Source organism: Coturnix japonica, chromosome 19 (genome assembly GCF_001577835.2).
Source record: "Coturnix japonica isolate 7356 chromosome 19, Coturnix japonica 2.1, whole genome shotgun sequence".
NCBI classification, from domain to species: domain Eukaryota; kingdom Metazoa; phylum Chordata; class Aves; order Galliformes; family Phasianidae; genus Coturnix; species Coturnix japonica.
The window spans coordinates 950,248-977,042 of NC_029534.1; the positions used below are offsets into that span (position 1 = coordinate 950,248).

At 47.4% G+C, this 26,795-nt stretch overlaps 1 protein-coding gene across 10 annotated transcripts in view; it reads right to left on the reverse strand.

Moving 5' to 3' along the window:
• The window catches only part of AUTS2 (activator of transcription and developmental regulator AUTS2), a 523,712-nt gene that overhangs the window by 45,210 nt on the left and 451,707 nt on the right, over positions 1–26,795 (reverse strand). For all 10 annotated transcript variants that reach the window (XM_015880954.2, XM_015880959.2, XM_015880958.2 and 7 more), the window contains one exon: positions 6,441–6,489. In XM_015880954.2, the coding sequence (XP_015736440.1) occupies positions 6,441–6,489 (49 nt within the window). The remainder of the gene's footprint in view (positions 1–6,440; positions 6,490–26,795) is intronic.

The following is a 26,795-nucleotide window of genomic DNA, read 5'->3' on the forward strand; positions in this document are numbered from 1 at the left end:
CCTCATCCAGCAAAGCACTCATGTAAATGCTTAGTGGTAACAAGTGTTTAAAGTCAGTCAAGCGACCAAGCACAGCGCTGAACTTCTATGTGAGGACAAATCAGGCTCTGTTTATCCTGCTCCATGAAACTACTTCTTCCAGCCCTCTCTATACCCTAAGAAAGGCAGTGGCCCTTCCTCTCCCCTTGGACCAGCACTTGCTGAACCATTACAAAGCTAAAAGTCACCAGTTTCAAGTGCCATCCTTCACAAGGTATCCATCGCTGCTGGAACAGGCACAGCAGTCCCCATTTAGAAGCTTTATTTCGGTCTTTCTGCCTACTCAGACAAATATTATTGCACTTAAGTCACACGTTGAAGGGTTTCTTCACATGTTCAGACTGCGTGTGTGTGTTTTTCTAAAAAGAAAACAGCAAAAAACAGCTGAGACTTGGGAAAGCAAAGCAAAGATCTGCCTGTGGTTTTCCACGCCTGTTCCCACACTCCGGAAAACAATGACTAATTCAAAGAGCTCCATTGACTCCTGTGGGCAGTCTGCACGACAGAATAATATCATACTTTGTGGGATCATTTTACGTGGAGAAACATTTAAAGCACGCCGGCGCTGCGATGAAGGCGTTCTTGTTTGGGGGAACCGTTGAAAATGGGATGAGAAAGGTCTGTTTGCTCTCAGTTTTGAAGGAGCAGAGGGTCAGCAGCACAGCCCTATCACCCCTGTGTGCAGTGCACAACATTCACCTTCTGCACAGGTCTTCCAAAGACCTTGAGAGCTTTGCAGCACACTTAGGATGACAGATAGAGATGAACCATCTTTTCATAAAGCAGCACTACTTTATGGCTGCTTCCTACCCTTGCTTTGGTAACTGAGACAAGCAGATATCAACATCTAACTCATAGATAAGAGATGGAGGCACCAATTAATGCTGCTCTGTTATCAGGGGCAGGGAGGCTGCAGGGATGGCATTGCTGGGGCAGCTGCTTCTAACCTGATGTCTGCCTCTGCAGAAAGCCACGCTGCTGTGCTTCTCCAATTGAAACGCAATGCATTCGATAAGATAACAGATGCCTGGCAAAGCACAGTGAAGTTTGGTACAGGAAAAGAGAGGAGGGGAAAAGCCTTGTATAAACAGCAAAACAATACAGCTTTATCTAATCTCAGCGACTTACTGCTGCTTGTCTGTGTGTGTTTTACTGACAAAATAAAATAAATTGAATCAGCTCGCACACGATAACATGCTCTTTCCTACCTCATACTAATTGCTTGGCTAATTGATGTTTGTTGAACTTTCTCCATTTCATTGAGTGATTAGGTACAAAGCTAACAGTTGACATCTGTAGGCGCTTAACTGGCGTCTGTAATTACTGTTAATGTTAAATAATTGTTAGTTAATTGGAGTGGTAACTGACTGAATGGAATCCAGATTGTGAAGCAAAAAGAGACTTAGTTAAATAAACATGCATTTTCAGAGAAAACAACGTTTTATTACAAGGGAGAGACCAGCAGCTGGCCAGATATGGGAGGTCTGCAGGATGCCCCACTGACTAAACCTCACACCAGGCTCCAGCCCCACTCATATGGAGGTACATCAAGGCAGGAGCCCCGTCAGCGAGCTACTCTTATCCTTAAGAAGTTTCCCACCTTATTTTGAATTGATTACCACTGGTTATTTTGCGGCCCAAAGCCGATAAGCCTTTTCCAAGAAAATCAAATACAGTTTAATCTGTAAAACAAATACTTTCTCCAGAACAGACACAATTATGCGTTAGTAAATATTGTCATTTTGCTGACACTGGAATCATTTGACTTTGCTAAAACCAACAGCTTGAACAGAACTTAAAGGAATACAATCACCACCTGAGACCAAAGGGTACTTGATACAAGTTCAAGTGGTTGAAGTTTCCCAGAACACCGCCATCAACTGCCTCCTTCAGTTATTTTGCTTAAGAAACACCCAAGCCAACAGCCTGGTTCTTTTTTGGTTCAGTTTAGTTCTCAATGATTAACTTAAAAACCTTGGAAGATTCCTGTGTTGTAAGATTGCAAGCTATAGGGTTTAAGATTCAGAAAGGTTGTGGAAGAGGTTCTCTCCCTTGCAGAACTGCCATTACATCCCACAGCACAGGCAACCCCACCTGAGTGCCACATCACAGCCAGGTAAAGGAGAGGGTGCATTAAGTGCACTGATGGGCAGAAGCGGTTTGTGCACAGGAGCTGATGCAGCCATAGGGAAGTTATGCAACAAATTCCTCGCTCAGGCAAAGCCTTCGTGGAACAGAAATAACTGCCTGGCTCTTTTGTGCACTACAACAAAGGACTGTCTCAAGACAGGCATTGACTTTTGTCTGCCTGACTTGCAAGCTACAGTGAAGCGATGCAACGTTTCTTCTAATCTAACTCGCTGGTACAAGAAACCCGAGGTCCTCCAAACAGGCTTTGCACAGAGCTTGCTAATGAGACACGGAACTTTCGCATGGAAAATACTGAGAAGCCATCTTGAAACACAAAAAATGGGGTAACTGAGCGACCCAAAGCCACCAGCACAGCCTCCAGTGGAACGCAGGGACACACCACATCAGGGCACTGTCTGCACGGCAGCAGACCTAGTCGAACTGAACCAACAAGGAGAAGCACATGCCAGCCCCAACTCCCTGCTTGTTTACAGAAACACATGTTGTAAATGATCCTCAAGAAATGATTCACCGAACAAAGATGAAGGGGAAAAAAAAACCAACACAAAACGTCTGTTTTTCCAGGGGAGGATATTACTGTAGAACCACCTAAAAGCCAGGGCTTGATCCGGCTGGTATTACAGCCACCAGTGAGGACGAGTAACCCAGACGCCTTGATCTACCTCCAGCTGAGAATATAAATATTTCCCTGACAGCTGGTGGTGCCGCGAAGCAGAAGGATTCATAAAGTTTACATGAACATCCTGTAAACAATTTGAACATAAAAAGCTGTAACAGCCCAATTGTGTTCCTGATCAAAGGCAAACTTCAACATACAGCACAAATGAAACTTCATCACTTTGGGACTCGTTTCTCCCTCCAGGAAAAGCTGTTTTCCAAGGGTACGTAGGAGGGACTTAACATAAATTAAATACGCAGCAGTAGTAGGAGCTGCCTGCTCTACATCTTCAGATGTGTCTGTTTAAATTATTAAAAGATAATGGGATTTAATTATGCTGGAAAGTCACGCTACAAAAATTCACGATCAAAAGCCCGTATTTTGGCCAGGATTAACAGTGCTAAGGTTGACACTCTCAGACAGTGAGGAGAAGTTACACTCCGAGTAGCACCCCTGAAACTGGAAGGCACAGCCTGCACAGTGTGTGGGATGGAGGGCTGCCGCAGATGAGTGATGTGCTCCTCTTCCATTCCTCCTCCACGGAGAGATTACAGGGTTCTTACCACCCAGCACAGCCATGAGATTTCAGTGGGAATCATTTTCCTACATAATTTCAAGCTCTGCAACATAACAAGCTCCTGCTCAGGCTCACAACCAGGGACTGCTCATTTCAGCAGCAGACACAGCAATCGCTGCCCTGGGGACAAAGCCACATCTCTCTCCAGTCCCCAGCTCTGCTTCAGACCCAATGCAGGGCTGGGAACCTCAGGGAGCACTAGCAGCAAAGAGCTGATGGGAACCCCAGAGCCTTCCCAAACACTGCACCACTCTGCTGCCATACAAACCCCAGCCCTGAGGGACCTCAGTGCCCACAGAACATCCCAAAACTCAACAGTCTCATTTTCCCATTGAGCTCTAAGGGCAGCTAGCTCCTAGGAGGAGCTTTGATGGGATTCCTCCCCTTCATCAAAGAAGGTTTAGGGAGGGAATATTAACTTTGTCCTGGATTTTTCAATTATTCCTGTTTCTGTTTCTGGAAGGGACTAGTTCCCATTACACACCCCTAACAATCCCACACACCTTGAGCTTCACCTCATTGCTAGCCCCAAGTCTACAACTGAACAACAGGAACCTCAAATGCTTCAGGATTTCTGCCCACTTTGTGAATACGTCCATTCTATACATTCTGCTGCCTCAGCAGTCAAGAATTCTGCAAAAATTGAAGTGGTGAGACAAAAAGCAAATGTGAAACACAGGGAGCTGAAGGATGCCAGGCAGGTCGGCTCTGGACAGGAGGGATGGCACACTTGTCTGCCTGGGTCCTCCCAGCCAGGAGCTTTGAAGGTTTCATCATGATTTACCCAATGCAAACCTGACCCTTTCTGACGAGCGACTTTTATTGCTCCTGGCAAAAACAGCCACGGACAGCAGAGGGGAAGAACCGGCTTGGAAGCAAACAAGCTGAAATGCATGGAGAGAACTTGAACTTGGAATATATCAAACTGACAGCGCCCGGGCAGCCCTCAGCCATCCCCAGGGCAGGAACTGGGGGAAGGCAACAGCCCCATGTCAAACAGAGCCCCTGCACCTGGCTGCGAGCAATTATTGACATCATCCCCAACCAGGGGTCTTTGGGGGGGCTCTTTTCCTGATATTTAGCAGCCTGAATGCTAATCCCTTTAACAAAACTGTTCCCGATGCTTTTTTCCGCCCTCTTTCCCCTTAATCTCTTTCTCCCAGTGGAAAAGAAAAAAAGAAAGAAAATAAAAAGAGAATAGCAGTCAGCCTGGTTTGGCCGCACCTGGATTTGCATTGATTCTCCCCTTGTCATTCATGTTACCAACAGGAATTAGCATATGGCTTTAAGGGGAAACTCGGGAGGAGAAAAGAAAGCCGCCATTTTGATGGAAATAAGGGGCAAAGGAATAATCTACCGTCAACTAAAAAGCTTATTTGTGTACGGTTTCTCAAGCAAAGCTTAGAAAAGCCTATGTTGATTTTAGGCTACACAAAGAAATCCTAATCCTTTCAAGGGAACTAAATCACCAAAGAAAAGTACCTCGGAAGAAAAGGCTCCCTGTCAAGCATGGGTACTCACAACCAAATCGATGCCACGAATCAACCTGGGTAAGTAAACACTGCCCGGGCTGTGGGAAATACTGCTGGGTCCCAACTGAGAAGGGCAGGAAGCGCAGAGGCCCCTCATCCCGATGTGTTCACAAGCATAACGTGCAACCTGACCTATATATTTTTTGGCTGCGGATGGGCTGAAGGCAAACCATACATTCAATTAGAACGAATGGATCTCTCAGCTCGCCATGTGAGATCGCTCAGTTAGGCCAACGAGGTCATCCATCCAACACAGAGATCCCAAAAGATGGGAGAGCACAAAAAACAGGAATGTGGATCCGTAAAGCCATTAAATATGATTCAACAACAGCAGCAGACCTCCAAAGCAGCAGTGTGCCAGCATGGGAACCTCAAAACTAACAGCACCATGGGCTCATCCCCTATTAAACAGTGTTGTGGGATGAAAACACCAGGACAGCCCACCAGAATGACAAACCCAACTCAACACGAAGCCAACCTGGCCAGCAAATGAGACCTGAGCATCAAATGTATCAAATCTGCGTTTTCTAACCAAGACTGAATCAAACATCTCAAAAAACCACACTAATTCTATTATTCTATGATTCTAAGTTGAAACACTGCGGGTCCACAGCCCCATTTAATGGGTAATTATCACACAGTGTCACTGAGAAGTAGGACAGTGGGTGAAAAACAGAAAGAGCTGATGCATTTTGAAGGCTCTGAATTGCACACAAGGGCACAACTCGTGTCTGCGAGCCCTCCTTGCAAAGAAAACCAACCCCAACAACAAAAAAAAAGCTCCAAACACTGCAATAAATAAAGGGATAAATAAATAAATACATCCCCACAGCCCTTCTAATAACGCTGCTTCAGGACAAGCTCTGCATAGAAGCTCACTGGCACTGATTTAAGGCGAGTTTTCCCTTAATGTACTGTTATATCATTAGCCACTCTCTCTTTAGATTGCTGTTTGGAGGAAATTAATGGGATACTGAATATTTAAATGTGGCCCTCTATATCATTTATTAACTCTACAGAAAGCACACAGCACAGCAAGCCATGGTTTATGACTATTATCCTGTGAATACTAAACGCTGGCTGGTTATTACTGTCAGCAGTGCAAATTGGCTATTCATAATTCCATGTCTATCACGGAGCTGATGAGTAACAATCAAGTTAAAACATTTTGAAAACTCTTACAGTTATTTAAATGAGCTTAAATTAAAGCCATTTGTAAAATAAACTATTCCCTAATATTGTTATTTAAATTAATTCTGACCTGGCAGGCACTGCATTATTTAAAGCCTTTATTTTATATTGCTTAAGCAAAGCAATTATCAAGCATACAGAACACGTCTGAAACCCAGAGAAACATAAAAAGCACTAACAAGCGGATTGCAACATCTCTGCCAGACAAGTTACATTTCATCCACGAGAAGAAACACATCGAGGGGGAAGGGGGGGGAAGAAAATACATTGGTGATGTGAATCGCAGTCTTACCTTTATTTGTAACAGCGTTGAACAGTTTTTCAGAGCTGGCATCAGATGCCTGAAAGACCAATAAAAAACAAACAGAAAAAAAGAAGTTACTTTTCCTTGCAGTGATACATTTCAAAGGCACGGCGCTACAGTGAGACAAGGAGATGTGTACATATTTCAGAGAAACAAATCAGGTGACAAAAGCCAGGAGCTGATGGGCTCCGAAGGGAACGTCCATGAGGTGGTGCTATTTGGCTGTGCTTAGCCGCCCTGCAGTGCAGAGATTTCCTTTGGAAGGATTCAATTTCATACAAAAAAAAATATATTATAGACGTGTTTTTATTCCCATGCATCAGCTGCACGCGAACTGCATTTCTGTATTGTAATTATCCGCTCCGTTCTGATCTGGATCTCAATAAGAGCCGTGGTGGTTTTGTGTAATGCAGCCCAGCTTTGGGGACTGCCAGAATTGCTGGTCTCTAAATCACATTTTTAAGTATTTTTGGAGAGCCCAACTGCACCAACCATTCACTGCTGGGGCTTCTAAGGCAGCACCGACACCTCGGCTCTGTAACCTCACTGCTCTTAGTCTGAAAAACTAAGACAGTCTGGAAAAGAACCCCACTGTCAGATGGAGCACGGCGTGAATTTCCACGCAGGGTTGGTACCTCTCAAACAAACTGATCCCTGCCACCATCCTCTGCTCAAACCAGTGCTCCTTTCTATTTCTCATCAAGCCACCTTTATCTGGAGGAGGATTTTCCCCCCAGCGCTGCATGAGCACCTCATCCACTACCACTATTCTACAAGCACAACGCCTCGTCCTTCACCCTATTGTTGAAATGATGTATTTTAAGTGGGAGCTGAGCTCCCCTTACCAAAAACTTAACGGGAAAAGGAACGCAGCAAACATTGATTTCAGACACCCCGAGTGCGGGAGCAGCAACCATCACGTCTGTGCCTCTGTGTTGAGGTGTGCATTTGGCACACACACACACACACACACAGATGCAAACACACACACACCCCTCACACCTACACTTAATGAACGTTCATTGAACACTGAGAGCTGCTCAGTCCTGAACTCAGACACAGCCCCGCCGTCACACCACCTGCTTCTTGAAAACACACGGAGATGAAGGGCACCCAACAACAAAACCTCATCAATGGGAGAAAGCCTGACACTTGGGGAAGTCGTCTGCTAGAAACTGCTGGCTCAAATAATGAAAAACCATCGTTGGAAAAGCAGGTTGAAGGGAACAGACTTCTGAATTCAGGATGGGAGATGAACCATCCAGACACGCAACGCATGGAGGTATCTGAGAGCCCAACTTGGGTGTGGAACCACGGAGTGATAAACAAGCAGATACAGCTCAGAGCTAACAGGGCACCTCAATGATCTGCCTGCCCTCAAGTTAACAGCATAAAAGATTTCCACAATTAGCTGCAAAAAAACCCAACCCAATGGCTGGACTCTTTTGCAGACTTCCAGACGGATTTCAGATGACCGCTGGCTTATTTCAAAGCTGGGCTGGCGCGTCTCTTCCCAATTCAATACCTTGTAAACACCGATTTATTGCCCACTGATGGATTTATTATCCAGCGACGAGTTCCCTTAAATTAATGAAAATATGGGAATAACGCACAAATTGAAGAGCCTGAGAAAGCCATGTGCTTTAAAGGGGAAAGCTCTGTGCTTTAAAGGGCAGCCCAGCGCCAGGCCAACCACCCAAGCCATGCTCAGAGCTTTCAGTACCGAGCCCATCAGCCTGCTCTCTGATGGGCAGTAATGACCCTTCCCAATGAATCTCATCCGCTGTTGCCTTTTTAAATGCAGCTTCTCTCCGAAGTCAGAAACTCTCCAAACCATTCTTTGTTTTCACCAATTCTATCATGGGAGAAAAAAGGGAAAGAAGAACAAACTGAGAAAAAAAAACCCCAAACCCTCGAATAGTCTCAAGTGTTACTTTATTTTACCATTTCTAAATTCGAGAGCATAAAGAAGCCGTAAGTTTCCCATTTACTTCCTTTCTCCAAACACCGCAAAGAGAGGAAAAGACACCATTGCTGTGTTTCTAAAGAACTTTCCTCCATCTCCAACAATAAACCCCACGTTTGCTTTCCAGCTCCCGCACAAATGAGGCCATTCCTATCGCACAAAGCGCGGAGCAAATCGCTGCGGAACGTGGAAGCGGCGCTTCCCGACGAACCGCGATGCACAAAGCGCTCGGATCGAGCATCCCCCGCTGAGCGGATCGGGAGGCGACGCTCAGCCCAGCGCACACACACAACGGGAATCGACTCCGCAGACAAAGCTCGCCCAGGAGCGGATCCCCATTTTGCGTTGCCGACCACATGAGAGCGGAGCAGCAACTTGGAGCAAACACCGCCGGGCTTATAGCACAAACAGCCGCCACACCAGCTCCAACCCTGAGCTCCAACTTTGCCTTTTCCTACTACTTTAAGATTGCAAATACGAAAGAGAGATCGGGGTTACGCACAACTGCTACAGCAGCACAGGCGATCTTGGTCGCAGGACGAGCGCAGCATCCCTCTCGATACAACCATTTCTGCGCCCAGGCACCCGCACCACGCAACAGCACCCAGGGGACAGAAATAAAGAGCCACGCGAATTGAAACAAAAAGGAGAAAGAAAACTAAACTCGGCACTAACGCCGAACGAGCACACAACGGCCTCGCAAAGCCGATCTAAAGTCTCCTCCGCGTCGCCAAGCGGTCGTGCAGCCCGTCGGTATCTCCGTGCCGGCTGCGGGGCTGAAGCGGGACGCTCCGTTCACCCCCCGCCCACCCCACGACCCCACGGCGCCCACCGGGTCCTCCCCGTTGCGGGAACCCCTCGGTACGAGCGTTGCTCGATCGTCATCGGCGCGAAATAAAAGAACTCAGCGAGCTGTGAGCTCCGACACGAAGAAATAAATAAATAAGCAGAAAGGGGGAAAAATAAATGAGAGAAAGGAAAGAGCTCCGAGGAGCGTTTCCGTGCCGCAGGACCGCGCTGTCACTCCCGCGGACCCAACATTTTCCCTCCCCGGTGCGGCGTTGTTACCTGCGGGTGCGGGGCGAAGCGGAGCCGCCGACCCCGGACTCATGGCGGTGCGGGAGGGGCGCGAGTGTGCGCCGGGCAACTCCGATCCAGAGCGGCTTCTCCGAGTCGAAACCCCCAACTAATCCTTCAGGGCCGGCGGGCAGCGCCGTGCCGCCCGGTGGGCATCCTCGGGGCGGCGGAGCCCCGCTGAGCCGATCCCGGAGCCGAGCGGGCAGCGCTAACGGGGCGCCAGGACAAAGGAACGCATGTGCGGCTCCGCCGATCCCGCAGCTCCGGCTCCGAGCGCAGCTCCGTCCCGCAGGGCTCAGCTCCGGGATCCTCCCGCGGTCGGACGGGATTTGGTTTTATTGTTTGTCTCCCGCTTGGTCTTTTTTGTTCGCTTTTTGGGGGGGGTTCTTGTCTTATTTTTCTTCTTATTATTTTTTCTCTTTGGGGTATAGATGGGGTCGGCTTTGTTAGGCCGGTGGGTTGGTTTTAAAAAGTCATGCCCGTCCTCTCCCGAGACAAAGCGGGCTCCCTCCGGGTCAGCGTCCCTCCTACGCTCAGGTGAATTCCATCGGGGAGAAGCAGCACCCAGCTCCTCCGGCCCCTCCGCAGCACCTCGTTGGTAACGCAATGTAATCCCGTAGGGGGGCTCCGCTCCGCTTCGTGCCGCCCAGCTCCTCCGAAACCCGACCGCCTCCCGCTGCCGCCGCTCCGCTCCGCACTGCGCGGCGCTCCGACGGCGCTGCCCACCCGGCCCCCGACGGCTCCGCCCTCCGCGCCCGCCCCGCCCCGAGCCCCGGCAGAGCCCGTCGTACCGCCGTGGGGCCGCTCCGCCCCCGGCCCGGAGCCGCTTTGGATGTGGGGGATGCTGCCGCCTCCCCCGGTGCTGCCGGCGGGTGAAGCCTCACGGCTCGGAGAGGCAGCGGCGCTCGCTCCCAATTCGGAGCTGCCCGGGGAGAAAAGTCCGTCGTGAAGTTTATTGCGGGTGCTCGGAAAGTTGCGGTGCTCGGGTTGAGCCTCGCAGGGTGCAGCGGAACCGGCTGCCGCCCCGTCGTGCGATTCCTTAAGGTTTTTCTTAAGCACCACACGCCGTTACTGATAAACGATGTGGATAGCAATGCACAGCCACGTCGATACATAAATGCTTATTTGCTGTAGCGCAAAGCCGGAGCCAAATGGTGTCTCCCATAAGCTACAATGATGTGGAAAATTGAGGCTGTGCTCCCAGCACAGCGTTGGGTGCACGGTGGTTCCAGGGCAGTGGGAAGACGTGAGGGCAGCACCCATGGGTGCCCCAGGATGGGCCCAGCGACACACTGAGCTTCCAGCAGAGAGCTGCAATCAGCGCTGGGTGCTGATGGAGATGTGCTCCACTGGGCTGTGCTGGGAGCTGAGCTGGAGCCTCAGAGACAGGGCTGGGGCAGGAAAGGGGTGAGCAGGGACGGCCCTCAGCTGTTTAGACCCCTCACACTACCTTCCCACGATGTCCTGATACAGAAGAGACTATGGCTTATGTGCAGCTTTTGGTCTCCACCAGCAAAAAGAATCAACCCTGGGACAGTGGTGTGAGCACAACACAAGCAGCTGAGGCTGCAGGGATCCCAAGGCTGCACAGGGCAGGGAGTTCAACTCCTAATGCTCAGGTGTGGCAGCTCGTCTCCGAGCACTTTGGTCAAGACTTTCTCCATCCCTGAGTGGTGAGAACTGGGCTAATTACAGCCGAGACTCCTCGCAAGACTTTAATTTATCAACTTCAGCCTGGATTAAACTCCAGGCTTGTCTGTACTGGATTTTTCAAACATTAACCACATGCCACACCTGAAATTTCAGTGCACACAGAACTGAAATGCATTTACCTCCTCCTCTCCCTAAGGCTGTTAAGGTCTCTTGGCAGGGCTGCGGGCCTCATTACGCTCATTATTCGTGTCTCAGAGATAAGTGGAGGACCTCTGTTTTCCTGCTAGAACATTATGCATGCACGAAATGCATTCTGGAATTCAGAATGAGAGGTTTAGGAATTCACCCAAAGCCAAATTAAATCAAAGGGAAAAAAACCAGCAACGCCACCTCCTAATGTTTCCAGTGGCCGCTGGATGAAGCTTCCCTGTCTCCTGACAGCAGCACTTTCCCGTATTTGGGATCTGCCCGGATAGGTTTGTGAAATCTTCTCTCTCTTATCTACGTGGGACTTTGCCAGAACATTTCTTTTTTCATCTGTCTGTGGTCTCTGTCAGCACCGACATTCGTTTCTGCCGCAACAACAGCCAAGTGGAGAGCATTGAACTCGGATCAAAAGGGAACTCGAGATCCTTCCCTCTCTGGAAGAGCTTTTCAGATCCAACTGTTATATGGAAATGACCTCCAGCAGCCAGGCAGGGCAGCAGGCGCTCGGCTCCGAGCCGTGCCCCAGTTCCAAAGAAGAATTACCCATCCTTGGCGCTGGGAGCAAATGAATATTGAAATTACAGCAGATTATATTGGATTAAATAATTGATGGCAAAGCTCACCTCACCTGGAAGGTTCTGCAGCTTTTTTTCCTGGCACTGCGAAATCTGGATGTTCCAATGCTTTGGTGCTCTGTGCAGGACTGGAAACATTCATGTTTCCAATAAGCTGCTAATCTTTCCACAAAGCACGATGGTGTGTGAGCTCAGAGCGTGATCGCGGTGCCTTATAAAGCTTTGAAAACACACATAATTTGGTACATTACTGGCCAGGAGATGCAGGTTCTTTTCCACAAGAAGAGAATTTATGGAGCTATCAGCGGTGTTTTATGGCTTTAAGCAGCGGATGACAGCGTTGTGTCCCAAGCAGAAAGTACTTGGAATTGAATGCTTTAAAGGGGTTCAAGAAAAGGACCGGTGCTTGCGAGTGACCCAAAGAGCCGCTACGACAAACAGAACTGTGCCATAAAAGGCAGCAACAGCTGCCAGCAAAAAGCAACGTGGGGCAGCCGGGTGCGCTCACAGCCCCACGGGGAGCTGGCCTGGCTGTGCACGGAGCAGTGCCCTCATACACAGGGGGCTTTGTGCTAAGGGAGGAGGGCCACAGGCAGCACCTGCACCAGCCAGGAGCAAACAGAGCAATGGGGCCACATCAGAACAGCAGAAGTACAGCTTTTTATTTGACAAAGCAGAAAACTTTTGTCGGAGCGCATTAATGGCAGCGCAACTCTTTTTCTTTTTTTTTTTTTTATACTATTATTATTTTTATTTTTTCTGCAGCATTCGCAAAACTCAAACACTTTGTAATCCCTGCTTTTATGCAGAACAGATTGCAGTTTTAAGCGGAGGCCCATAAACTGCAGGTTCAAAGAAACCTGAAACTGAATTAGCATAAAAGCTGGAATTCTCATTTATAGGAACAGCAAGGCAACCGCTCTGCAGGCACTTTTATGATTTTGGTTTCAAATGGAAACAAAGATAAAAAGTGGGGCTTGGGGAACAATAGTGCTGCTCTCTCTTCCCCATCATGATGGGCCTGGCCCTATAAAATACTGAGCAGTCTCTGCTGCTTGCCAGGACAGAACGCAGCCTGGCTTTGCTGGAGGATGTTGGATAATTGTGGTGAACCCATTCCCCAAATGGAAAAGGCACCTTCCCTGCCCTGTAAGCACAAGGCCTCTCTGCCCCCCAGCTGCTCCGAACCATATGGAGCCTTTAAGGGAAGACCGAAGGTCTGTCCTTTTTGCTGATGTTAAAGAGTGAGAATACACAAATTGACTCCTGACTGCAGCTTCTCAACAAGGAATAGTACATGTTTCATCCATCCACCATCCTGTGGTTTGAACTCTGTGTCACCAGACAGATTTTGGGGCACCGTTCAGCCGGATTTTGCTACTAGAGACCTCGCCTGGCTCTTAAGCTGCTGCCTGCACTCCTTGGTTTAACCGGGAACATTTGTAAGATCCTATCGCAAAATAAGAGGATAAACTACAAATTCTTCCCCCTCCACTGGCGCTCCTGTGAGCTCACTTCATAAATGTGCCGCCTTTCAGCTGGAGCCATTATCTTCCCCTCATTTCTGCCTGCTATGAGTTCTGGAGCTGAAGAAGTATTTCAAATTAATTTGTCTGTCAATATCTGTGCACTGAATCAACTAATAAGAGAGAAGTGTTCCTCATTTTCTCCTTCTCCGTCGGAGGAAAGGACTTTCTTACCACCGAATAAAGCACCCATTATTGTGCACCGTAATCCTATTCTGTCTTTCAGGTCATTTTTAGCCAAGGAAATGCTGAATCAGCACCGGAAACCAATCCAATAATTTCTTTCATTTTCTAACATTCAAGCAAAATAATGAAGATCACATCTCACTCAATAAGTGCATGACCGAAATCTGCCATTCCAGGGATGATTTTATAAGAGGGTATGGATGGGAAGGAAATACTGCAGCACAACCATGCAGCTAAAGCAGGGCCTCTCCTGAACACACAAACCCCATTTCTGAGTGTCTCCTCCTATTCAGACAGCACATTATGGACAATAAATCTGTACCTTAAGCCCTTCTAAATACAGCAAAGAACATCAACATGGCAATAGAATGACCGCTGCTGTGATGAATGGAACTCTCACCTGAAATATTAATGCACAGTATGATAATATCCAACTGATCACCAAAAAAAAACCTCAATGCACATTTGAATAACTGAGACGCACAGGAGCCAAACAGGATAGCAAACATGAGAGGAGTTATTACGGCACTGTTAGGAGAACTAAGGAATGAAAAAAAAAAAGCTTGATAAATATTTTCCATAACAAAACACAATTGGTTGCAGTGGGATCCAGCTCTGTTTCTCATTAGTTATCCTTCACTTGTCAGACAAGTTCCATATTTCAGTGAAACCCGCTGAGTATTCTTTATAGTTTGCTGGGGAAAGTGGCTATACATTTAGCACGTTCCCTTTATGCTGTGTGTTTTCACAGGCCTTTCTTTAAAACACACTGCACACGCTTTTGCTCCTCTCCCTTAGGACAGTGGGTTTCCACATCCAAGGAGAGTTTAAAAGCAGGTAACAAGTCATCACTTTTGAAGCCGCGGAGCGAGTGAAGAGGTGCAATAGCCCCAGCAGCCATTATCAGTGCCTGCCAGGGTGCCACAGTATCAAGTTATATGATAAAGCACTCAGCTGACACCAGAAAAATAATCATTCTCTCTCCCCTGCACCACCCCCTTTTTCACAAGGAGGCTTTTTACACTCATTAAATGCAACCTTATCTCTGAAAGACTGCAATCCTCAGCAAATGACAAGTGTGCCTAATCTCATTTTCTGACAAGCGATTCTGACAGCACCTTCCTTTTGATTTCTAAGACACGTAGCTAGACATATATTAATCTGTCAGTCATCGCCCCTAGGAAGGAGGGAAAAAAGGAGAGACGGAGATGAACATTTGTGAACATGGAGGGAGCAGGGTGAGGAAGGGCTGGGGCTCCTTGCCTGGCTGCTGGCACATCCGTGCTCCTCCTCCAGCCCCACCACACTGCACTGCCCATGGATCCCAGGCAGCCCTGGGGATGCATCCGGGGGCTTGTCTTGGGGTTCTGCATCGGATGACACCCCATGTCTCTGTGTTCAGCATTGGATATATCAGCATTACAGAAAATCCAAGCTTTATTGTCACCACGGCGCATGTTTCAGTTGCAGACACGGGACTTTCTGGTGCTGGCACTATAAGATATGAAGCCTTAATTCCAGATCTACAAATAGCGAAGTGTGCTGCAAGAACATTGCCTGGTGACAAGAAGCTTTGTGGCTGCAGCTGGCAAGCAGGGCTGGAACACAGGGCCATGTGTGGGCAAAGGGAGGTCTGATAAAAGCACTGAGGCTGAGAGCATTCAGTTGTCAGGCTTAACAATTCTGCACTAACGCTTAAGTGCTGTAATGCCCAAGTGTTTGCTGTAAAACCCAGAGTGGCCTGCGAGGTGCAAACCACAGAGCCAAGCTAAGAGAAGAGGTGATGGCCTGAAGTTGCACCAGAGGAGGTTCAGGTGGAACATTAGGAAACATTTCTTCTCAGAAGGAGTGGTGCTGCAATGGCACAGACTGCCCGGGGGGTGGTGGGGTCACCATCTCCGGAGGTGTTCATGAAAAGGGGAGATGTGGCACTCATTGATGTAGGCATGGGTGTGATCTTATTGGTCTTTCCAACCTCAATGATGCCATGGTTCTATGAAGTGGCATTATGAGGCTACTAAATGGCAGGACGTTCAGGAAGTCTCAGCTATAACACAAAAAGATCTACGCCTTCTCCTAAATCACAGTGCACACACATTGCAGTGGATCACCCCATTTCACCTGCTGCCTGCTTCCCAACATCCCCGCTGCCCATGCTGCCAACACAGCAGCCCATCCCGCATCCCTGCCCTTCCACAGGATGCTGCAGAAGGGCAGGAACAACTTCATTGCTCATAATGGAATAAGAGGAAAGAAACAAATGGAAGGAAACAACGAAGAGGCTCCAATCCAATGCTTTAAACCGATGCCATTTTCACAGTAATACAGTCATTAAGCACTTGTTTGATGGCACAAAAAGTAGGCCGAGATCTTTGCTAATACATTTTATTAATCAATACCTGCACTAGAAGACGGGAACAATTAAAGTTTTCCTCCTCGCTCAGACAAAGCAGCGGAAAGCTTGTGATCTACTTAAGGAGCCCGCCAGTCAATGGGAAGATGAAAAGACTTCTTCAGTTTTACTTAAGAGCTGAAATGATGTTCATACTTTGAGTGTTGAGGAGCTGGTCCTGGACGGGCGGTAAATTAGCAGCGACAGGGACATTGCTGCCCCACTGCTGCTGTAATAACTGGGAACCCACAGACACATCCCTGAGTTCACTGAGCCTGAAAATAACACCGGAGATGGTTCCTTTGCTGCGCGGAACGCTCTAATAGCTGAGCCCAGCAGAAAGGCGCATTTGCTGCTGGTGTGCCTTATAAGGATAAATGTAAACCCAATACTTGCATCGTTTGCTTGCTTTTTTTATTAGAAATGGATTTTCTAGCTGCATCCAAGCTTCAGGATGTGGGAAGGAAGGCACAGGCAGAGAAAGCCTCCTCCTGGGGCAGAAATGGAGGGGAAAGCAGGCAGTCCTATGCAGAGCTGTGTGTGGGGAGCAAGAAGCTCCCCAGTTCACAGCAGGGTCAGGTACGGGTAGCAAACGGAAGACTAAAATGTTGTTGTAAGGAAAGATACCTCCTTCATACAGTCATTAACAGAAATATAAATCATAGCATCATAGACTCATAGAATAGACTGGGTTGAAAAGGACCACAATGATCATCTAGTTTCAACCCCCTGCTATGTGCAGGGTCGCCAAATGCAAATGACCTTTCCATTTCTATTCAGAGAACTAATCAAGCCAACGTACCCACCAAAGGAGAACATTTCTCCCTCGTCATCAGTTTGGAAGCGTTGGGAATTGATTCACGTCATCCAGCCGACCTCTCACTGTGTGTCTGTTATCTGGTTCCACTCAGTACCAAGCCCATGGGGCACCTTGCTGAGTCTGAACCACTTGCCAAAATTCGGAGCAGCTCGCCAAGCCTTCTCCAAGGCTCCCACGGCTCACCCTGTGTTGGCACCTGGGATACACCTCAACATGACGCAGAAGGACACAATACTCAATCCAAAGCCAACAGTAAAAGAAGCAAAGGGATTCTGTTCCACTCCAGCCCCATCCGCACACCCAAAGCCCTCCACATGTGCTGATCTGGAGTCTTCTGGAAATAAAATCCTCCTAACACAAGGAACAATTTTTACTAGCTCCCCAAAAGCTATTTTTCTCTCTGCTAAGATCCTAACAAAACCCAACTTCTTTGTCTCTCGAGCTCCCTTGATCTCTTTCACTTTCAGCTGTCACAGAAAGTCAATCGGCTGCACCTCTCAGCTTGATAAAGACATGCCAAACGTTCTGATGTATCTTTAATGAGGAGGAAGATAAGACTCAGTCCAACAAGGTGCTGAACACTTTGACCCTAAGCTAGCAAAGCACTTAAATATCTGCTTAACTTTAAGCAAAAAGAAGTCCTTTTGAAGCTGATGGAGCTGCTCTGGCATTCAGACTTAAGCACGGCTCCTTCCATTCTCCTGGATGAGGGACAGAGGCTTTGAAGGGCTGAGCCACAGTTACTGCAGAGCAAAGAGGTTGGAAATAAATACTCATCTGGCCCAGTGAAAGCCATGACTGCAGAGTTACTCCATAAAATGTGGAAAGTCCTTCTATTATTAATTATTATGTCAGTTGTGTTGTATGTATTGCTGTAAGCATTACTGTTAGAGCAGGAAGGTTTACTTTCTGTTGTAATGTAATGTTTCATAAATGGGATGGAAGGCGATGAAGGCTTGGCATTCTCTTCCAAATAAAAGCTTGAACTTTAAAGAAGGAAGGGACAAACATGAAGTGATACAAATAAAAAGTAAAGCTGGTGGGGTCACAGAAAGAGCAGAACTGATACCAAAGTTAGGCTATTGTACCTGAGATCTGATTAATCACTCCATCTATAACCAGTCGGGATTATTCCGGGTATTATAGAGGAGGTGTGCTTTGTGAATCCAATATAATACATGAGAGTCGTGATAAAACTTTAACCTGTTTTGATAATGGAGCTTCGCGTTCCACTCTGCACGTACCTCCGAGAAAGGCTGCCTGATATTATCATGGTTAGTTATTAATCTATTTGTTCCCATCAAATCTCTTCTCTTTTTCCTTCTTTTTTAATAATCTGCTTTTTCTAAAGAGGAACCGATTTGATGTAGGGAAAAGCTGCGGCGTGTCGAAATGGGAATGAAAAAACCTGGGTGAGGAGATAATGTTTGTTTAACAGGGATGGAGGAGTTATTTTAGAAATATTTTACACCACTTAGGAAGCACCGAGTACCATTTTATGCCTCTGCCTTAGGAATAAAAGTCATAGCACGAGTCCAGCTGCACATACTTCAATAGCAAAGGGAGACCGCAGCAGGTACATGAATATTTCTATCAAACAAACAACCCGCTCAGCCCAGCACTGTGCCCAGTCCCACAGCCCCGCTCCCTCTGCCCAACACTGATGGCGTTGGGCTTGGTGGCTGTTTATTTAACGAGTTGTAACGCATTCATAAAGCCCTGCAATGTAAACAACAGAAACCGAAATGTTAATCATTGCCGAGACAAGCTTATCTGCAGGCAAAATATTGCCCATCCTGTGATAACCAAGTCGTTCTGCTCAGCAGCACCGCATTGCTGTGGGAGCTCCTGCCATCACCCAAGCATGGGGCAGCAGGCTGAGCCGGAGCTGTGCTCCTTGCAGGAAGCTCTGAGCAAACACCATCATTCTGCCCTGGGCCTGCAGGAAGGCTGCTGAGGAGTCGCCAGCTCCCCATTAAAATACTGTTAGCACAGCTCTGAGTTTTCTTCTTTTTAGTTCAAACACTCGTCTGGGAGAGACAAAGGAACAAAGTGCTCGGGTCAGTGGTAACGTCTGACAAAGCCCGGCTTCCCGGCACACACAGGGACAACCCCACCAACTGTGCCAAGGTTTTTCTTCCCCGGATGACAAGGCAAAGGTCCTGATTAAAGGCCCTCTGGGGGGGACAAGAGATGGCCCAGGACTTCAAAGCAGACGCACTGCTGGACGGCGGGGAGGGCTTTCTTCTTCCCCTCGCTCCTTTTCAGCACAGCTCCTGCTGGCTGCGGAGGGGCTCCTAATTGCATTTCACAGAGCCCCAACAAAACACAGGCCGCTCTCCCAGCTAGGGCTGACCCTGCAGCATGTGGGATATCATTTGCAGTTTCATGCCGGGAACAAGAAAGAGGTTCCTCACGTCGGCGAGCCTGCAAAGGTAATGGTGCAGCTCTTTGCAGACTGTCTGCGTGCTGCCACATTGCTGGATCTGAACAAGCAGTGGTGGGCTTTGCTAAGAGCAGCATAGATGTTCCCTTCATATTGCTCTGAGTGTGGGGAGCACCAACCCACTGCAGAGGGACAGGGTTACATCCAACATGCTGGCAGCTCAGCATGGTGCAGTGGAAGACAAAGGATGGGAATGTCTGCTTGCCCAGCCAGGCAGTGACACGGGGACACTTTGTTGGCCAGCTGTGACCAAGTGACAGCCAGGCTGACCTAAACAGCTCAGGGAAGATTCACCCAGTGAGTCCAGAGCTGTGGATCTGCAGAAAAGAAGGTTGGGCTGAAGACCTGCAAGATGTTTGGATGTAGAGGGCAGCGGGTTTAGGGGATGCAGAAGGAAGTGCTGAGCCAGTGGCAGTGCGGGCATCATGCACGACTTCGATCCAACACACAGATCCCAGCAGAGCGAGCACTTGGCCATCGTACCTTCCATTTTTAATGACAAGAAAGGTCTGCATTAGTATGCATGAACAAAACACCATCTCATCCAAACCAAAAAAGTCAATATATTACTACCCCTTTAACATTCAATAGTCTCTCATCCACTAATGAGATTTGCTTTCTCATTCTTCTTCATTCACATTTATATTTCAATCTGCATCCAACTCTCCATGTTACAGGGTTAGCTATGCACCCATCTGCCCACGCTGCCCAACACCAGGCCTGACAAGCAGAGTCCATCCACACTTTTTCTGCTTGAGCTCCCCATTGCTGCTCACACTGGGATCACACAAGGCACGAGGTCAGCCACTGCGATACATTGAGCTTCTGGGACCTAAGGAACAACTCACCCCACCCCAGGTCCCTGTGTACACCAAACGGGCCCATGTTCTAACAGGAGTATGTGCATTTACTAACTGACAATAGTGGAAAGCCTCATATTCACATCTGTATTATAATAAATGCATTATAAATGAGTAAGTAGGAAACAGTAAGGAAATGATGTTTTACTTTTAAATGCTAATTATGGAGCCCTGGTGCAGTTAATGTGTAGGGTGTTCTGTCAATTTTTAATGTTTATGCCAAGTGTAGTCTTCAATTTAACATGAGCTTTTAATCCTTTGAGTACTAAATTGCCTTTTAATGCTTGCAGCACAACATTGTGTTTGCACAAAGTCAAGTCTGAAAAATGAACACACTACAAGAGATGTGCATGTATGGAGGGGGGGGAAGCACAAAGGACAAGATTTTTTTTAATGATGATGTTGGAACAGTACAAGAGGAAGGGAGTTGCCTTCAGGATGTACCTGGCAATTGTTTGCAGTGGCAAAAAAGCTGAAGCGCTGCCGGTGATTTATTACCTTGGTTGAAGCATTTTCAGAAATAAACCAAACACGTTTATTCAGTTTTGAACAGGAAAAAGAAAAAAAGCAGTACTGAAAATTCATGGTTCACACCCAGAAAGGGACTTTTGATGTGCAAGGAGTTACCATGAGGAGCTATGTGCATGCTCAGTATGACACGAGTAGCTAAAAGGAAAGAGCTTTCAGCTGACAGCACTCAGCTCAGTCCTGAGCTCCATCCTGTTACAGTTCATAGCATGCTTACAGCACACAACACATAGGTGCTTCCTAATACAGCCCAGTGCAGGTTTGCTTCCCAAGTCGGCTCCTAAGCCAAGCAGTGCCCAACCAGACATGCAGAGCCAGCTCTGGATGCCTTCATCCCATTGGGATAGTGCAAATGGTCTAGTGCAAATTGGCACGCAATAGGATGTAAGGGAGCTCAGCACAGGTGCAGTCCCCGTGCCACGTCTGGTTCATTAGCTTATCTCGGCATCTTGCTTTGTTCCACTGCCATATCTTGATGTTATCTAAAGCTTTTTATGCAGTAAGAAAGAGATTACAAGGTTTATAATTTCCCTCGTACACGTAACAAAAATAATAAAGCATGAAATTGCGGAGCTGTGACTGATTTCCTACAGAAGTTCAGCAGCTTCCAGCGGGTTACAGCAGGATGTGCCTGGTGAGGTCTGTCTGTAAGCATCTATGTGTACATGTATATGGCTCCAAATGTTTACATGTATGTTGTACATGTTATACATGTTAAATGGGTGAAAAGCTGTAATATTAAAGAATCCATATAACTCTTCTGAGAGGACACAGCCTGCTTGCAGTAGATTTGGAACACCATTGGTGTTCTGTGTAACACCAGACAGTTCTTTAATGGGTCCTGTTTGGATCCATTTACCCACATTGGCAGAATTGAATGTGGAGGATACTCAGCAAACCTCAGCACTATCCAGAACCCCCAACACACCAAGAACACCATCAGACAGATAAAGCGACATAGCCAACAACAACAGAGCTGCACTCCTGACATCCTACTGAAGACCAAATGAAATTAAATAGATGAGGTATTTGTGCCATGATGCCCCCCGTGATGTCAGATTTTGATCTCCTTTGTTTTAGGGCAAATCCTGTGTCTGAGAGTGGCAACGGGATCACCGGAGAGCCAGCTGGAAACCCAGCTTCCTCTGTGCCAGCCTTGCATGCGGGTTGTAAGCCTTTCAGTTTCCTCATAAAAACTGTCACTGGGCAATTTCAATACTGCTTTTTGTTGCCGCTGCATCGCCTAAGAGCCTTAGTTATGAACTTAGCTTCTCCATGTCTAAAATAAAAAGGCAGCCCCTGTCTCAGAGTTGCATTTTATACACACTAAAACATTCATTGCCTTGCTGAATCCAGGCTAATGCACGGCGCTTAGCTCCTAAAAGGGTTCACAGGAGGAAAAAAAGAGTAAACAAATAAATTAAACCCTAATGCTACGTGCGAATTAAATACACAGAGTGCTTTAACTACCTGGTGTTGTCTGTCTTTTGCTGTACATGGAAAGGAAACAAGAGAGTCAGGAGTTCTTTGGTCAAACTGAGGGCTGGATTCCTAACCCCAGTGTCCTTTAGGAGCTGCTTGTGTCTCTCCTATGCACCTCCTCTGTTGAACCATCGCCCTTCTTGTTCAGGTCTTGGCTATGATAATCTCCCTGCTCAGCCCCAGGTAACACAGTGCAACCCCTCTCTACTCTCTGAGTTTATCTGCAGACGTGGCCGTCCATAAGAAGCTTTAAATATGTATGACACTTCAGTAAAACCCATGTGGCCCACCAAGTCGGGGCTGGAAAACCAGTTTAGCTTCGCAAAGGAGCTGGTATTAAAACCAAGGGCTCTGCAGTTCATCCTGTCATGCGTTTTAAGACCTGTGAATAATAAAGGAGCGCTGGTAATTTTACTAAAAAATGAAATGCCATCATTTCTGCAGAATAAACAGAAAGAAAACAATGCATTAGCTATGCAGCACTTCTCAGCCCCGCACTTTGAATGTGTCATTAAAGACAGATTTTACCCATGAAAAATATTTTTAAGAAGTAATAAATACACAAAACTTTACATATACTTTTCATTTCCTTCCTGCATCCTCTCTGTGGGAGGCAGGCTCAGATTAAGTTGGTATTGCCAATTCCTGCAGCCCCGGGAAGCTGGAGTCCTATTTCTTACAGCTCACGTCTCCTGTGCTCTAAACTAAATCCTACCTGCAAGTGTGAAATTAAGGACTATAAATCTTCGACGTTTCGCAGATTTCAGAAATGAAAATAAGTAAAGAGGAGCTGGAACACAAACTGAGTGCCAGCTCACCACGCTGACGTTACCGTTTCCAGGCCCAAAGATACGCAGTAAGAACAGTTCCCTGATTTTTCTCTCCTGAAAGAGCGGCTTTATGGCAAAATTCAGCTATGTACAAACCAGAGAAATAATTACGGCTTGATTAATTAAATGGGGGACTGTTTTTGAAGGACGAGCTCAGCACTACGACGGGTAATGTGCGAATTGGTGTCAATGGCATCTATGCTGACCTGTGGTCTTGACAAGCCAGTGTCACATTGTCCCTGCTTGTAAATGAGAAGCAGCCAGGTATCACAGCACTGATTTTAAATAGCACTCCTAACAGCACTGAACTAATTCACAGAATGCATACATTCAGGTCATCGCAACAATCTCAGCCTTGAAAAGACACAACATGACAGCAGACAGCTGCAAAACATCCACCCACCCTGTAGGACCATCGACTTCCCTGGCAGCGCTGGGGACGGCTCTGACCCAGCTGGTAGCACGATGAGAGCTGTCAATTAGGCCTTGTAGACAAGCCACCACATTCTCAGAAACACACAACTCCAGCGAAGGATATTGCAAGGTTACCAATAAAAGACAAGTCCTGAGGGTAATACTCGAGAGCGGTTCCTCGGCTGGTAGCCGATGCCTGCTGCAGAATGTCACTCATGGAAAGTCACGATGCCTTGATAGGCTTCACAATTCCCCATCAGTTCTCCAGCTGCTTGGCTAATCAGATATTATTACCTCCTTTGTGCTTTCTTTCCCGACCCTCTCTCTCTCTCTCTTTCTCTGGCAAGGTTGCCGTAAAAGGACTCAGTAATGATTCCTATCTAAATATTTCACTCACAATACAAAGGTCTGCATTTTGCATACCGTGGAACTTTTGTTGCTTTGTCTTTTTTGACAAAAAAAGCTTCCCAGGCTTCTCTGAATAAATACTGATAATTGTACCCAGCCTCAGCACAGCATGTTGGATGGGAAACCACAGGAAACTGAGCTCAAGTGCAGCCATCATTGAGGAGGGGACTTCAGCACACCAGCACTGACAGCTCAGGTTGGGGACAGTCTGTTTTGGGCTCAAGGTTGCATCAAAAGAACGTGGTGTGACACATGGCAGCTCCTCAGCATCTAAGAGTAAACTTCAGGTTTCCAAAGTCAGGCAAATTGTTCTGGTTCATTATTTTTCCTAGTTCCCTAACAAGATGAGCCTAGTGCCTTTAAAACCCTTTGCAAAGGGGAGATCCCAGCGCTCAGAGCCTCCTCTCCTGTATTTGAAGAGCCACTCAACAACTGTCCCTTGTTGAGCTCAACTCCAGCCAGCACTAACAGCCCTAAGGATGGGGACTGGCCGAGTCCCCATGGCCCTGTGCTATGCATGGACATGCAACCCTGGTGCGTCTGCATGGTTCAGCCCATGAACAAAGCAGCTCTCTCTCTGCAGGACGTGTTGGCTTGGGCACGCAGCCACGGCTCCCTGCTCCTGCCTGCGGTGTAGACAAGCCGAATGTGGCTTCCTATGGAAATGAGTGGTAAATTATTAATATTAATAACATCTATAAACAACTGGTGACAACTTCAAGTGGCTTATTGTGTAATATGCACAAGGCATCTGTTCATTATCATCTACAAGACGTTCGTGGCGTACTTAGCAGTTCACCCCAGCACTGTTTCACTCTGAATTCAGTGCTCAGAGCTCTGCCCCACACATCCAGTGCCCATCTCGGTGCCCATGTCCCCACCAGCAGTGCCAGTGTCACACCACCGCAGCTGAATTCTGCAGGCAGTGATTGAATCAGTGCAAATCTGTCTAATTCAGAGACACGTGGGGAAGCCATTACCTATCCATGCTGTGGCTTAAGGCAGGAGGGAAGCATCCTCCAGCTCAGCACTAACCTCTGGAAAAAGGATGAGAAAGGGGAAAGGCAAATGAAGGTGTAGGTACAGGATTCTGCAAAGCGCTGCCATACGTTTATTATGTCAAAGAGGGAGTAAGCCATGATGTTACAATTTTTCTGTCAAGGACAGTGATAAAAACCTCTCCTCACTCCGAGCTTTGGGATTTACAGCACAGGTTTCCAACCTCCAGAGGCTAATTATTTCAAGCCGTCCTGCAGTGCACCCTGGGCAATGCTTTATGAAGTCACTCCGTGCGGATGAACACCCGGTGCCTCGACGGCCTCTCGCTGTCACGACGCGGCGACGGACTTCTACTCCATGTAGCAATTTTTAAACAGAAGTGGATGATTTTTCAAGTAATTATTAGCAAAAACGTCAAACTGGAAGGCAGAGACTGGTGATCCCACTGAGAGGAACCACTGAGGCAGAAAATCTGTGCCGGAGGATGCTGGCTGGCAGACAGGCGCTGCTCCTGACGCGGGCCCAAACAAACACAAGGCTCCTCAGCCTCGGTCTTAATCTCATTTCCTGATCTGAGAAGGGTTTGGGAAACCCAACGCTTTCACAAAAATTGTTTCTTAATTGTCGTTGGCAACCTCATCCGCTACCTTCAAAGGAGCAGTTAATGGTATCTAAACAGACAGCGGTGATACCACAGTGAGCCAGGGAGCCGCTCCTGGCTCTCTCTCACAAAGGCTGATTCTCAAATTACCAGATGTTTTCTTTGTCTTTGGGAAAAAGGAAAAAAAACAACAACCTTGAGGCCTTCCCTGAAGGAGGGCTGAGTTACAGAGGGTGCCGTGGCTGAACAACACACACGGCAATGTGCCCACGCTGCTGTCTGAGCGGGGCCCCACAGGCCATGAGCAATGTCCAAGCTGGACATTACTTCACTGCAGTGTACAATGAAAAGAAGAATGATGTTTGGGGTTAAACCTCCAAACACAGCCATGTAATGACTTTCTGCACAGTTCGCCATATTATTACGTCCACCAAAGACCCAATCCCCCAATGTGTCAATGAGGAAAACAGTTGCTCTTTTCCCTTCTTCTGCTGTCTCATTTTCTTTGCTAACTTCACGATTATTTTTGGACATTAACTAATCCCTTTTACGTCTTTAGCAATGATACCCAAAGACTGTCTGCATAACAATACTGCAAATAAATGACCAACCGTGGCGGAGCTCTTAGAACCAGACGGCACCAAAGCTGGGCCATGCCCTGCCCTTCTGGGGCTAGCTCCTGGATTGGGCTGCATGTAGTACATCAACCAGAAACCCCTCCAGGCTTTGTGGGCATTAAAGGGTTACATCAAACCACATGACAACACCCACCCCAAGCACATTTAGGACTACAGATGAAATATGCAGGTTACTCCAAAAGTAACGCCTCTATTGATTTCCATACAACAGATAGAAGGAGCACAATAGCACTGTTGCAAATGCTCAGCTATAAAATGGTATTTTTCAACACAGCCACCACCATTAGTTGTGTCTCTTCCCCAGTGATGAACAAGAGCCTGCATGCCGTGCTCACAACAATCCTCATGGCCATGGGGGACAGGGCTTGTCTGCCACATCCCTCTGCTGAACCACATCATCCTCCCCTCACTGTGCCAACATCCACTGTTTGGTCTCCATAAACATTCAGCAAGCATCAATGAATGTCACTGGGTACCATCTGTTCCACATGGAGGAATTCAGTGACACACCTTTGCTTTATATGCACATCCATGTCTTAGTGGTCTTTTCCACCCTAATGAACCTATGACTCTGTGAACAGCCCCGGCGACCCAGCTGGCTCCAGTGTGAGTCTACATTTCAGTCAGGTCAGACTGGGTGTCCCAAATTTCTGGGTGTCTGCAGAAATAGCTGAGCCCACACAGCTGCTCCGCTCACTAACGGTGTCCTCTCTGAAGCTCCTTCCAATTTTAGCA